The sequence below is a fragment of the Camelus ferus genome, chromosome X (assembly GCF_009834535.1).
Source record: "Camelus ferus isolate YT-003-E chromosome X, BCGSAC_Cfer_1.0, whole genome shotgun sequence".
Lineage (NCBI taxonomy): Eukaryota > Metazoa > Chordata > Mammalia > Artiodactyla > Camelidae > Camelus > Camelus ferus.
In genome coordinates, this window is record NC_045732.1 from 50,625,166 (window position 1) to 50,640,442 (window position 15,277).

At 34.3% G+C, this 15,277-nt stretch overlaps 1 protein-coding gene across 1 annotated transcript in view; it reads left to right on the forward strand.

The window, feature by feature from the left end:
• ATP7A (ATPase copper transporting alpha) overlaps nt 1-15,277 on the forward strand; it is a 123,693-nt gene that overhangs the window by 53,717 nt on the left and 54,699 nt on the right. The window contains exon 2 of the mRNA XM_032476119.1: nt 384-524. Within this exon, the coding sequence (XP_032332010.1) occupies nt 405-524 (120 nt within the window). The 5' untranslated portion in view covers nt 384-404. The remainder of the gene's footprint in view (nt 1-383; nt 525-15,277) is intronic.

Below are 15,277 nucleotides of genomic sequence, written 5' to 3' on the forward strand. Positions count from 1 at the left end.
AAATTATGAAGTATATTAGAAGATGATAAGACATCCTATGAAAAAAATAGAGCACAGGTTAAGGGGAATCAGAGTATGTGTGTGTCGAAGGGATATGGGCTGCAATATTAAACAGCATGGTCAGTGTAAGACTCATTAGGAGAGTTAGATTTGGATAAAGACTTGAAAGAGACGAGGAAGTTAGCAAAGCAGGTATTTGGGAGAACAAAGTCCTAAACCAAGGGAATAGCTAATGCAAGGCCCTGAGGTTGGGAGTAAAATGAGATGAGAGAAAAGAATGCTGAGCATATTTTATTAGTAGTGTATTTTCAGTTGGGGAGGTGGGAAAGTTGAGGAAGGATTATTTCCATGGCTGAAATTAATGAGTTCATTGTTTTTAATAGGAATGTAAAGAAGAAATCAAAATGGATCCAAGTATGAGTGTGAATTCTGTCACCATCTCTGTTGAGGGGATGACATGCAGCTCCTGTGTTTGGACCATTGAACAGCAGATTGTAAAACTGAATGGTGTACATCACATTAAAGTAAGTTGCTCCTTGGAAATTAGTAAAGTCAAATGCTGTTGACTGGAATTCTTCTGGGCAATTACTTCTAACACTGAGATAGAAGCAGACACACTGACATGTTTGGCATAAAGACTATTGGGCATCTGGCCCTGAAGCTAAATTAAGGTTTTTTTGGGCTATTAACTTACCTTTTTATTAAAAAATTGGAAATTATATATTTTTAACATTTAAAAACATCTGAAAGTGGAGTCTTGACATTATTATGGTTGTATATTTATCAGTTTATATTTTATAAGTATATATAGATGCTGCTAAACTTTTTATTACTCTTAATCTCATACTGAACTAAAATATTTGTTCTCAGAGAAGGGGTTGTAGGATTTCTTTCTCTTTTACAGCATGACAATTGTTTAGTAATAATGTAGCCTTCCCTAGGAACATGCATATAAAGTAGAACAGTAATTTTCTAAACATTTTCACTTCAATTTTTAATTGCAAAAATAAAATTGACTTTTGTTAGACCATCTTAACACAGTCCTGCTATAATTCATCTCAGAATCTTACTTAGTGAAAAGAGTGATTTATCTGTATAATCTTATTTTTCTGCAGTGAACATGAGTTGTTAATATAATTATTGTAAATAAACAAGAAGAGCTAAGTAGCTTTGTTTCACAACTTCTAAACACAAAAGCCAGAAGTACTAAAGTCAGCACAAGACTACCCCAAAGGGAACAAAGTGATAGCATGTCTCCTCATATCCTGTAAAAAATATATTTGCAAATGTTAACCACTATATATAAAAATAGATAAAAACCAAATTTCTTCTGTATAGCACAGGGAACTATATTCAATATCTTGTAATAACCTTTAATGAAAAAATACGAAAACAAATATATGTATGTATATGCATGACTCGGACATTGTGCTGTACACCAGAAATTGACAGAATTGATTGTAACTGACTATACGTCAATAAAAATATATATATGTATATATTTGAATGTTTCCTGTGCCCATTTTTCGGCATAGGCGTAGTATGTTAAAGCTGTGAGGGATCCTAGACAGAACTCAAATAGTCTAATCCCCTCATTCTACAGATCAGCAGACTAAAGCCCAGATAAGGAAATGACCTGTGCTAAATTACATAGTTGCCTAATACCAAGCAAAACTAGAACTCAACTTCCAGGATTCCTGGGCCATTTTGTTTTCTGGTCATACGGTGTCTACAGATGCGTTTTAATTTGCATATGGTTCTCAGACTTGTCATCTCCAATTTATTCTCTCACATAACTTCTAAAAAAAAAAAAAAGCAACACAGTATTTTTGTCATAAATGTCCCTCCTACCACCAAATTACTGTTTTAGCTCTGTTATCAATAGTCTGTATAAGTTTTCTTCAGAATAATTCTAATATTTTTAGAATGAGACACTTTGAATTATATTTTTTGTCATTACCTTTTTAATCTTTTTATTTCCATGTTCATAAAAATGCCTTTGATTTTAAAGCCTTTGGTGTAAAAAAAATGTGTTAAGTCCAGCTTTCTCAACCTCAGCACTATTGACATTTTGGACTGGACAATTCTTTGGGGGGGTTGCTGTTCTGTGCTTTATAGGATGTTTAGTAGCATCCCTGGCCTCTACTCACCAGATGCCAGTATCCTCTCCTCCTACTTGTGACAACCAAAAATGTTTCCAGACATTGCCAATGTCCTCTTTGTGTGAAACTGCCTTCAGTTGAGGATCATGGCTATCACCCTTCCTCAGAGAACCTACTATACCCTTTGGCTGTTCAGTTAATATTTGATGATGGTGAATTGATTTATCAGACAGGCTTGTGTGCCCCTTTCTCTTCGCATTAGCTTCTTATGGTTCTTTTTTGTCCCTGACAGGTATAGTGAGCAGTGGTTCTCAAACCACAGGATGAGACTCACCTGGAGGACTTGTAAAAGTAGATTACTGGGTCCCACCCTCAGAGTTTCTGTTTTAGTAGAGCTGGATGGGGCCTGAGAATTTGCATTTCTAACAAAGTACCTAGTTAACTCTAAAGGTGCTGGGCCTGGAACCACAGCTTGAGAGCTGTTGTATTGCATGAGCTATACTTAACGCTAAAGATTATTTGTCATTCATCTCAAATTTAAATTTAACTGAGTCTGTCCTGTATTTTTATTTGCTAAATTTAGTAACCTTACTTTGAAATCATCCTTCCCTTTTTAGCCCCTCATAACCACTGATTTATTTTTTATTCCTCTAAGTATTACTTTTTTTAAATCACCCTATAAATGGAATCAAACAGTATGTAGCCTTTTGAGTCTGGCCTCTTTCACTTAACATTACGCATTTGAGATTGACCCATGCTGTGTATATCACTGGTTCTTTCCTTTTTATTTCTGTTGAGTTTTCCATTGTGTGGATATACCAAAGTTTGTTTACCCATTCACTTGTTGAGAGACATTGGATTGTTTCCACTTTCTTTTGTGATTATGAAAAAAAATTCTGAATGTTCACATCTAAGTCTTTGTGTGGACATGTTTTAACTTTTCTTGGGCAGTTTCCTAGGATTGGATTTGTTCCATCATATGGTAAGTGTATGATTAACTTTTTGAGATTTACTACAGTGGTGATACTATTTTATCTTCCCACCAGCAATGTTTGAGGATTCCACTTTTTCCACATTCTCTCCAACACTTTGCATTATCATTTTTTTTTTGTTATAGACATTCTAGTGGGTGTGTGGTGGTAGCTCACTAATTCTCATTTCCTTAATGGCTAATGATATTGAGCACCTTTTCATGTGCTTATTTGGCATTTGTATACTTTTCTTTGGTGAAATGTCTGTCAAACCTTTTGTCAAATTTTTAGCTGTGTTTTTTGTTTTCTTATTATTCAATTTTGGTTGTTTTCTATATATTCTGAATATAAGTCTTCTCTTAGATATGTGTTTTGCAAATATTTTTTTCAGTCTGTGGCTTGTCTTTTTATTCCCTTAAAAGTGTCTTTCCCAGAGCAGCAATTTTTACTTTTGATGAATTCCAATTTATCCACTTTTTTTTTCCTTTATGGAGCATGCTTTTGGTGTCATATTTTAGCCTCCCAAGGTCACAAAGATTTTTCTCCTATGTTTTCTAAAAGTTTTATCATTTTAGGTTTTTTTTTTTAACATTTTTAATTGATTTATAATCATTTTATAATGTGTCAAATTCCAGTGTTCAGCACAATTTTTCAGTCATTCATGGATATATACACACTCATTGTCACATTTTTTTCTCTGTGAGTTATCATAACATTTTGTGTATATTTCCCTGTGCTATACAGTGTAATCTTGTTTATCTATTCTACAATTTTGAAATCCCAGGCTATCCCTTCCCACCCTCCACCCCCCGGTAACCACAAGTCTGTATTCTCTGTCTGTGAGTCTATTTCTGTCCTGTATTTACGCTTTGTTTTTGTTTGTTTGTTTTTGTTTTTGTTTTTTAGATTCCACATATGAGCGATCTCATATGGTATTTTTCTTTCTCTTTCTGGCTTACTTCACTTAGAATGACATTCTCCAGGAGCATCCATGTTGCTGCAAATGGCATTATGTTGTCGGTTTTTATGGCTGAGTAGTATTCCATTGTATAAATATACCACCTCTTCTTTATCCAGTCACCTGTTGATGGACATTTAGGCTGTTTCCATGTTTTGGCTATTGTAAATAGTGCTGCTATGAACATTGGGGTGCAGGTGTCATCCTGAAGTAGATTTCCTTCTGGATACAAGCCCAGGAGTGGGATTCCTGGGTCATATGGTAAGTCTATTCCTAGTCTTTTGAGGAATCTCCACACTGTTTTCCATAGTGGCTGCACCAAACTGCATTCCCACCAGCAGTGTAGGAGGGTTCCCCTTTCTCCACAGCCTCTCCAGCATTTGTCATTTGTGGATTTTTGAATGACGGCCATTCTGACTGGTGTGAGGTGATACCTCATTGTAGTTTTGATTTGCATTTCTCTGATAAATAGTGATACTGAGCATTTTTTCATGTGCTTTTTGATCATTTGTATGTCTTCCTTGGAGAATTGCTTGTGTAGGTCTTCTGCCCATTTTTGGATTGGGTTGTTTATTTTTTTCTTATTGAGTCATATGAGCTGCTTATATATTCTGGAGATCAAGCCTTTGTCGGTTTCACTTGCAAAAATTTTCTCCCATTCCGTAGGTTTTCTTCTTGTTTTACTTCTGGTTTCCTTTGCTGTGCAGAAGCTTGTAAGTTTCATTAGGTCTCATTTGTTTATTCTTGCTTTTATTTCTTCTAGGAGAAAATTTTTGAGATGTGTGTCAGATAATGTTTTGCCTATGTTTTCCTCTAGGAGGTTTATTGTATCTTCATTTTAGGTTTTATGTTTAGGTCTTTGATCCATTTTGAATTAATGTGTATACATGATGAGGTATGGGTTGAAGTTAATTTTTTATACGGATATCCAGTTTTTCTAAGCAGCTCCGTTTGTTGAAGTCTATTCTCTCTCCATTGAATTGTCGTTGCACCTTTGTTGAAAATCTGTTTAGCATATATTTATGGGTATAATTTGGTATGCTCTGTTCTATTCCATTGATCTGTATGTCTGTCCTTTGGTCAATAAATACCACACCATGTTGATTATTGTAGCTTTATAATAAATCTTAAAATCAGTTTTCAGTGTGCAGGTCCTACATATATTTTGTTAGATTTATATTTTAAGTATATTCTGTTTTTAAATGATATTTAACTGGTACTGTGTTTTAAAATTTTAATTTCAGTTGTTCATTACAAATGTATAGAATTGCAGTTGGCTTTTGTATGTTGACTTTGTATCCTGAAATTTGCTAAACTGACTTATTAAATAAATCTTTTAGCTTTTTTTTTGTAGGTTCCTTGGGATTTTCTACATAAACAATTATGTCATTGGCGTTTTAAACATAGTTTTGTTTCTTCCTTTCTAGTCTATATGTCTTTTATTTCTTTTTCAGGCTAGAACCTCCATTACAGTTTTAAATAGGAGTGGTGAGAGTGGACATCTTTGTCTTGTTCCTGACTGTAGAGGGAAAACATTCAGTCCTTCACCATTAAGTATTGTGTTACTTGCAGGGTTTTTGTAGATACCCTATACCAGTTTAAGGAAATTCCTTTCTCTTCCTAGTTTTCTGACAGTTTTTATTTCTAATCATGAATAGATGTTGAAATTTTTCAAGTGCTTTTTCTGCATTTAGAGATGATCAGATTATTTTTCTTCTTTAAGACTATTAGTATGTTGAGTTACACTGATTGATTTTCAAATGTTGTACTAGCCATGTATTCCCAGCATAAGCCCACCTTGGTCAAAGAATTTTTTTTTTAGCTTTTAAAAAGCAATATTTTAATAAGTTAAGTTGAATTGAGAACACATGAATCTGATTTCCCTTGAACTGCAGATGGGTTTAACAAATAAGAGGGCAAAATGGCTTGGCATGGGGGCTTGGAGTGGTCAAAGAATGCTTTTAATGAAAAATTTCAATCATACACAAAAATGAAGAGCCTAGTATAAGGAACAAGGAACCTCCCTGTATCTGTCACCCAGGAGAATCCTTGCTATTTATTTTCATGACATTCTCATTATTTGAATTTGATAATGTATTTTGCTAATTCTTTTAAGATTTGATCTAAGCCTTCCTGCCTGTTGTACTTTGTTAAGGTAGAGGTCCCTGATTAGTGGATTGGAATTTCCTAGTTTATCTCTGTGCCATTTCCAAGCCTTTGTGCTGCCCCTTGCCCACCTTTTTCCTTGTCACTCTTCAGGATTCTCAGCACTGTTTGGAGTGTAGTTAACTTCAGGACTCTCTCCCATGCTTCATTCAGTTTGATTCCCTACCTGTTCTCTCCTGTTTCTCTCAAACTGGTATCTAAGGGTCTAAAAAAATGAGCAGTATCTCCTTGCCAAAAGTTTGGGGATTCCTACTATAATGACAGTAATAAATGGATGCTTCTTCTTAAATATACTGTGAATTACTAACTCTTCAGCAGGTTTATTTTCACTGCTTGGCTTAATGAGTCAGTTTGTCATTTTAACTGAGTTGTGTCTTCATTTGTTCAGTGAACTTATTATTTTAATATGTTATTTAAGTTTTTAGCATCATTAAAAATAACTTTATATTGGTGGTGGTTCTATTTACCAGAATTTTTCTGTAATTTTGCTTTTATACAATATTCATTACACTGATGGCAGAAAGTTAATGCAGCTTTGGAATTTGATCAGCTTTCATCAGTCCTAAAGTGGTTTTCCTGTGACTAGTTCAGATCCACATGGAAAAGATAAATTTTAGACATTCTGCCCAGAGTAGATGTTAATAGTCTTTTTTTTTTTTTTTTTTAAATAGAGAACAGGCTCTTTTTTTCCTTTGATGGAGGGAGGTGATTAGGTTTATTTATTTATTTATTCTTAGAGGAGATACTGAGTATTGAACCCAGGACCTCATGCATGCTAAGCATGTGCTCTACCACTTGAGCTCTACCCTGCCCCCAGATGTTAATATTCTAAGGGAGTTTTGTCCAACTGGACATCAGATTTAGCACAAGATTTAAAATTAGGGATTCTTTGTAATAATCAGAAGTTCACTATTATTTTAAGCACATGAATCATTAAATTGGAACTAGAATATTTTGTGTATCTCCAGATCAAATACTTATGGGAGCTCTGCCTTTTAATTATTCTTAATCTAAACATTAAGTTTTACCCATTCATTCTTCAGAAGTTTCAAGATGGGTCTTAGCTTTTCAGCGAAGTACAGAATTCATGCTTTCTTGTCCCTGCAGTATTCTTGTCTGTGATTCAGACTTCTCATAAGATCTTGAGCAAATTGGCTTCAGTTTGCCTTGCTTTTCTTACAAAAATTGGTTAATTGGTGCATAGTGATTCTTGATGAAATTTAATACATTTCCTTAATTCAAGAGTCATGTGGTGTGGTGCCAATATGTGGGCAATTCTTTTCTATATCTGAAACTCTAGGTAATTTTTCCCATGTCTGAATTTCATATTCATCTTGACCAGGGAAGACAAAGTAAACTTTGTATCCATTTTACTATTTGTATGGGAGAAAAGCAGTGTTTCTCATTTGTTAACTAAACTGTACTCTGGTCAGCTAAGACTATTTTGATGATTGTGTCTAGCGAAGCTTTATTGACATAGTGTGATATGCCTTCTGCTGAGTCTTCTGTCCTGTAGGCGTCCATGTGAACACTTAGATATCAATTTTCTACTTTCACATGCTCCAAAAGTAGGATTTTCCTTTGTATTCACCATCTACCTTGGCATAACTCCAGTCTCAGAGGCTTCCTCATTGTCTCCTCCCGTTCTCCCTGCCCCAAGGATGCTGCTGCGTTTAATTTGCTTTGGGAAGACAGCCAAGTTGGAAAAGCTGAGAGAATGCCGGTAACTTTTTTTTATTTATTATACTGCAGGTTTTCTCAAGTGTGTTTATATTCAAAATACTCAAATTTATAAAAACATTTGGTAATTTTTCACTAGTCATAACTATCCAAAAATCAGATGGGTATTTTTGCAATTTGCTAATTAGAAGAGAGGCAAAAGTAGCTCTGCAACTTTCAGTCCCAAAGCTCTGAGAATGAATCATTTAATTTCAATGAATAATAGGTATGACACCTGCACTTGATTTATCTTCAAATGAAACAAATTAAACCTCCTCCACTTGATCTAAGGTGGCTGGTGTTAGGGGTCAGAATAGAAGCTAAATCTTACTAATTAAGTGTCTATGTTAATTGCAGTAAAGCTGTCTTATGCATCTAGAAACTAGTTCACATAATTTTTCTCCCAAGTGACTTAGGTACTTACTGTCTACTGACAACTAATGCATTTTCCAAAACTCTCAACTCTCTGCCTGACAGACTATTTTAGATTATTATTTTTTGCCAACATATCTATGTATAACTAAAGGACTAGATTCTGCTTTGACATTTGCAAGTAGATTCCTGTAGAAATTTGCTCAAAAAGCCTATTGCACCCCACTCATATATAAGGCTGCTATTTCTATTACATCTTCCCAGAATCCACTTCTGTTTGTTAAAGTCTAATCAAGGTCAGAAAGATGCAATTAAATTGGATTAAGTTGTAAAGGAAAAGTAGCAGAAATATAATATGAAAGCACTTTGTGTTATCAACAGTGATTTATATGGATCCCAGTGACAGATACTTAAGGCTATACTTTCCAGGGCACATTCATAATTTGTTTGCTGAAGATAAAAGGAGACACATTTCTTTGCCTGTTCTAGCTCTGCCTCTCCTTCTTCAGCTGAAAGCCCATATGATATAGAGTATACTAGTGATCTTTCTTCTTTTCTCCTTCCTTTAAAAAACATTTTACTAAATGTTGTCTTCTAGGCCCAGAGACAGATTTATAGTAAAGTTAATGAAGCTTAAGTTTCAGAGTCTTTCACTGGCATTGACCCCTTCTAAGTCATGGAAAGAGTCTTAGTAATGTAAACACATGGTTATGTGTTTTTACAAAAGTAAAATATTTTAACCACAATCCTATAAGTTCATTGTCTAGTTCTACTTCAACCCCCTCTCTGTCAGACTTCCCCTTTGTGTTGGCGGTATTGGATGCGCCATGGGCATTTTGGGAATCTGAGTAATGGGAAGTTGAATTGAGGATATGTTTAGTTTGGGGTTAGTAAGATATTTGGCTATATATAGTTTTTGGTCTCTTCTGTGTGTAGTGAAATTTTTGCTACAAATTCTGGTGTAGGACTGGCTTCTAATAACACCCTTACCACTAATGGTGCCAATTCACCCAGCATCATGACATAAAGGTGTAGGGCCCAGTGTAAAAGTGGGAAATGAGTAATATCAATCCAAAGAGTATTTAAGACTTGTCACTGCACAAGTAAAGTTTTGGAAATGCCCTGAAATCTTATAGCTCATATGTGAAAGAAACTCAATAGTTTTCCCAAATTTGACAACAGCTCTAAAAATTTACAAATATCTAGTTGTGACATTTAAAGGACCTTTTCTAAACTATCATTAATAAAAAAATATTTTGACCTACAGGAAAGACTGTAGTATTGTTTTCTTCTCAATATAGAAAATGATTTTACAATATCATTGTTAAATGAAGCAGCAGAGTATATATACAGCCAAAGGTGTTAATAAAAATGTTATTTTTATAGATTTTATGGTATTTGGTAGCTTCTAAAAATTTGTACCATAATTTTGTTACCTACTTATAATATTTATATCTGTACAGAATTTTGTTATTTATATATTTGTGTTATTTTTCTTTTGAACATTTTTAAATTGAATTATAGTCAGTTTACAATGTTGTGTCAATTTCCAGTGTGGAGCACAATTTTTCATTTATACATGAACATGCATATATTCATTGTCACATTTTTTTTCACTGTGAGCTACCACAAGATCTTGTATATATTTCCCTGTGCTATACAGTATAATCTTGTTTATCTATTCTGCATATGCCTCTCAGTAGCTGCAAATTTTGAACTCCCAGTCTGTCCCTTCCCACCCTTCTCCCCCTTGTCAACCACAAGTTTGTATTCTATATCTGTGAATCTGTTTCTGTTTTGTATTTATGTTCTTTTTCTTTCTTTCTTTTTTTTTAGATTCCACATATGAGAGATCTCATATGGTATTTTTCTTTCTTTTTCTGGCTTACTTCACTTAGAAGGACATTCTCCAGGACATCCATGTTGCTGCAAATGGTGTTATGTTGTTGGTTGTTATGGCTGAAGAGTATTAATTGTATAAATATACCACCTCTTCTTTATCCAGTCATCTGTTGATGGACATTTAGGCTGTTTCCATGTCTTGGCTATTGTAAATAGTGCTACTTTGAACATTAGGGCGCAGGTGTCTTTTTGAAGTGGGGTTCCTTCTGGATATGTGCCCAGGAGCGGGATTCCTGGGTCATATGGTAAGTCTATTCCTAGTCTTTTGAGGAATCTTCATACTGTTTTCCACAGTGGCTGCACCAAACTGCATTCCCACCAGCAGTGTAGGACGATTCCCTTTTCTCCACAGCCTCTCCAGGATTTGTCATTTGTGGACTTTTGAATGAAGGCCATTCTGGCTGTGTGAGATGATACCTCATTGTAGTTTTGACTTGCATTTCTCTGATAATTAGTGACATTGAGCATTTTTTCATGTACCTGTTGATCATTTGTATGTCTTCCTTGGAGAATTGCTTGTTTAGTTCTTCTGCCCATTTTTGGATTGGGTTGTTTGTTTTTTTCTTATTAAGTCGTTTGAGCTGCTTATATATTCTGGAGATCAAGCCTTTGTCGGTTTCATCATTTGCAAAAATTTTCTCCCATTCTGTAGATTGTCATTTAGTTTTACTTATGATTTCCTTTGCTGTGCAGAAGCTTTTAAGTTTAATTAGGTCCCATTTGTTTATTCTTGCTTTTATTTCTATTGCTTGGGTAGACTGCCCTAGGAGAACATTTTTGAGATATATGTGAGATAATGTTTTGCCTATATTTTCTTCTAGGAGGTTTATTGTATCTTGTCTCATGTTTCAGTCTTTGATCCATTTTGAGTTTCTTTCTGTGTATCCACAAAAGGTGGATTCACCTCTTTCTAGGTACCATATAGAAAATTGTCCTTGTCCAAACATGATTTGTAGTCAGAATGCAGCTCCACATGTTAATACATAAATATTTGTCATTTTCTAAAGAATGTTAAGGTTTAAACTTTCTGGATCATAGTTTCTGAGATTGCAGTTGAGACTCATGTGCAGTCAATTTAGAAACCAGATTTAAAGAAGACATTGTTTTGACTAAATCAAGGAATTTTTGTAGTATTTGGAATAAAACTCTGACATGAAGTAATGTAATTGTGATGTTAAATTGATTGGGGTTGTTTTATTAAAAAATGTTGCATTGGAACAGATTAGAGCTTTAATTAATAGAATTTAAGGAGAGTGAATAGTCAAGAAGTCTCTAATTTTGGAATAATTAGAATGAATATGATTATATCTTTTTGCAGCTTCAGCATTTAAATACATGTTGGGAATTGTGTCTTAAATTGTGAAGTTTGTAAATGAGTGTAATACTCTTCTTCTGCCAATGTCAAGACTGTAGACTTTAAAGTGATTAACCTGAAGGTTTATTTAATCATCCCAGTGCTCTGTTCAGGGAAAAATAAAATGGACAGATAATATGAAAGTCTTTCTCTGGGATTACTCTGCCTTTTTGAAAGTAGAAATGTAAAAACAAACTTAATTAGATATATGGACTTAATGGCTCAAAAGGTTAATGCCTTTTAAACATATTAGTTTGTCCTTGAAACATACTGCTTTTTGAGTGCTTTTTCCCTTCACTCACCTAATGGCTACAGTCCATTTTCCTAATACAGACTATCCTTTTAAAAAATGACCACCTAGATACTAGCAGTTAATAAGTCATCTTGTGGATCCATACATTCCTTGCTCCCTGTAAAATTAACTTTTTTTTTTTAATTACTGGAAAAGTAACACATGTCCAGCGTAACATCCCCCTCCCAAAAGAAACCAGTTATCAATTTACTATGTATGGATTCTTCCAGAAAAGGCTCTGAATATAAAGTGATTTATCTGTATATACTGTATACCTGTATGCACATGTGTGTGCAGTTGACCCTTAAATAACACAGGTTTGAACTGTATGGGTCCACTTATGGATTTTTTTCAATAAATATGTGTATAGAACTACATGATTCATGGTTGGTTGAATCCAAGGAGGTAGAACTGAAGATAAGGATGGCCAACTGTAAAGTTATACACGGATTTTCAACTGCCTGGGGGAGGGCGCACCTAACCCTCCCATCTGCATGTTGTTTAAGGATCAGCTGTATATATGTGTGTGTGTATCCCCTTTTTATGTAAATGGAAACATACTATACATACTGTTCTACACCTTGCTTTTTTCACTTAGCAAGTAAATCTTAGATATTGTTCCCTATCAGCATATAGAAATCAGTCTTTTTATTTCTATTTGGAACTTTTTCCCCCTAAATTTTGCTCTGGCAAATGGTAGTGCATTGAACATTTCTTTTTTCAAATGTTGCATTAGAGTAATGTAGGCATTTTGCTTAATATAAATTCTTAGGTAATATCCACCCATGAAAGTGTAGAATCAGTTATTCAAAGAGGTTTAGGTTTCTGATTTAGTTGAACTTTATCCCCAAAATCAACGAAGTGTCAAATCCAAAGTACAAACAAGCGGTGGAGAAATGATGTGAAGAGAGACTTTCAGTATTTCCTTTCTTTGTATTTAAATTTTTATACTGAATAGTCATGCATTGGCTATATAATTTTTGAAGCAAAGTGAAATTATACTGGCAATGAAAATTCTGACAAGGCACTCAGTTTACAGAAAAACAAACTTAACTTAAACTAACAAAACCTCCATATCTTTTTCATTTTAAAACATTTGGCTTTTGAAGTTTTATATTTGTTTTGGACTTTTGTCTTAGTCTCTGAGAATTGTCTTTTGCTAGTTCATAAATTGATTCAATAATTTTAAGTGGTAAACTTTATTTTAGGTTGGTCAAATAGGGTAAGTATTAATAGTTTGATGGCTTCCTCATATCATATTTTAATTTTCAGTACCCTGTATTGAAACATCAAAGTAGAGGGTTAATATATGTACATTTTTTAACACACAGTAATAGAATTTCTATGGAGACATATATAATATAAATGGAATTCCTATTATGTTTTTTATATAGTTTTTAGTTGTCAAAAATAAATTGTGGGAGGTGAATCAAACATATTAGAAATTCAAGATCATTAATTATTTTACTTTTCTGATTTCAGTCTGTAAATTGACAGAATCCTTGTAAGCTCTCAAAAACCCCTGAATCCCTCTATGCTGAGTTGTTATGAAAATGTTAGAAAGTGGGCTTTAAACTATTTGAAGACTCCCACACTGGCTGGGAGTATGCTAACCATGAATTTATTGTGAAATAAATGTGAGTAGCATGCTAACATGGGAGTAGCATGCTAACCTGAATTTATTGTGATGACATATAAATTAATTCCTAGGGGTATAAAAAGGAATTTCAGTGTGCTAAAACTTTATTTAGCAAAGGACCTTTCCCAAAGTGGCTTTTAAAAATGGAGAAATGTTAGAATGTACTAATTGTCAAATCCTGCTAAAAACCCAAAGAAATATATTCTCCAAGTCATTTTTTAATTTAAACTGGTATGGGAGTAGATATGAAATTTAGGGGAGGAAAGTAAACACAGAACTAAAATTTGGTTCACACACTAGAACTATCTCATGCTTTTCAGGTGTTTTTATTTATAAGCCACACATTGCTTAAATCTCAGGCATAGAATTTTAGTTTTTCAAGGAAATTGAAGATCATCTAACCTCATCATTTATGGATGGAAAGAGCATGGACTTTGGCGTTACACAGACCTTCATTTGAATCCTGGCTCTTTCATTTTCTCATTGGGTTTCTTGGGCAGTTTATTCAATTTCCTAGCCTCCAGATAGGAAATTGGAACACGTTTTATTATCAGATGATAAGGAATACAAAAAAAGTATGTATTAATGACAACCCAAGAAGTGATGGTAACCCAGTCTTTAGCTTTTATAGAAAGTTAGAACTCAAAAGGTTTATCTAATCCAGTCTCTCAAGAAACTGAAGCCCTTTGATTAGGATGATTTGTCCAGGGTTCTAGCTTTCTTGCTTGAGAATAGATGATGCTACAGAAATCACATGTGGATAAAGTATGCTATGCTTGAATTTCATACTTTAGATGTTTCAGTAAGTAAAGAACTTTGTAAACATTAAAAGAGTGGATCTTTGCAATCCCTGTGGACAGTTAGCACCCTCTACACTGCTGTTCATGCTATTGAGCCCACAGAGCATGTTTTGGTTTCTTCTCTTCCACTCCTGCCTTCATCTACATTTAGTGAATAGTCCTCCATATTCAGTCCTTCATAGGAGCCAAATTCCTAACTTGTAGACTGTTAGATATTTATTTTCAGAGGCACTATTGATATAATAGAAAAATAGTTCCTCTGAAAATAAAAAAAAAAAAGCATTGATTCCTAATGAAAGACTCTGAGAAAATGACAAGCTGTTGAAACTTTGGAGCAATGTGGGGAATAGGCAGAGGTGGTTTGTGTTGGTGGGGATCATGTGAAAGGAGAGTGGCACAGATCCAGGATCAGACTGCCACCAGCAATTTCTGGCTGTATGGAGTCTGTGCCTGTTTGGGCTCATAATTATATCTGTAGCAGCTAGCACAGTGCTGGGCACATAACAGGTACTCAGTAAATATTTAATAAATAAATAAATGCTATTTTAGCTTCCTGCCCAAGGATTTGGCATCCAGAACTGTACTATGATAATCACTATGTGAATTTCCTCTTAAAAGAGACAAAAGTGCTGCTTGTTTTTATTTCCTTTGAGATCTTAGGCTTGAAAAGTCTCTTTGATATCTAACATTCAGAGGAAAAGTTGAATGCTGTTACCCCAAAGGGGAACATATTTGTGCTAGGTGTGGTTGGTCCAGCTTTAAAATTCACAAATAGTAGTTACTAAATAAGGAAGTGTTTTCTGGTCTGCAGCACGAAAGCAACATAGGATAATAATACAACTTTTTTGTATAGTATTTTATATACATAGTTTCCTTATTTCTTTATGTCTTGTAAATAGAAGCCAGGTTAAAGCAGTAGAAGGTATAGCAAACCATCTAGTGACAAAATGATTTTTTGCTGTAAAAAAGAGTTTTAAGAGCAATTTCTTGTTGAGTATGTTA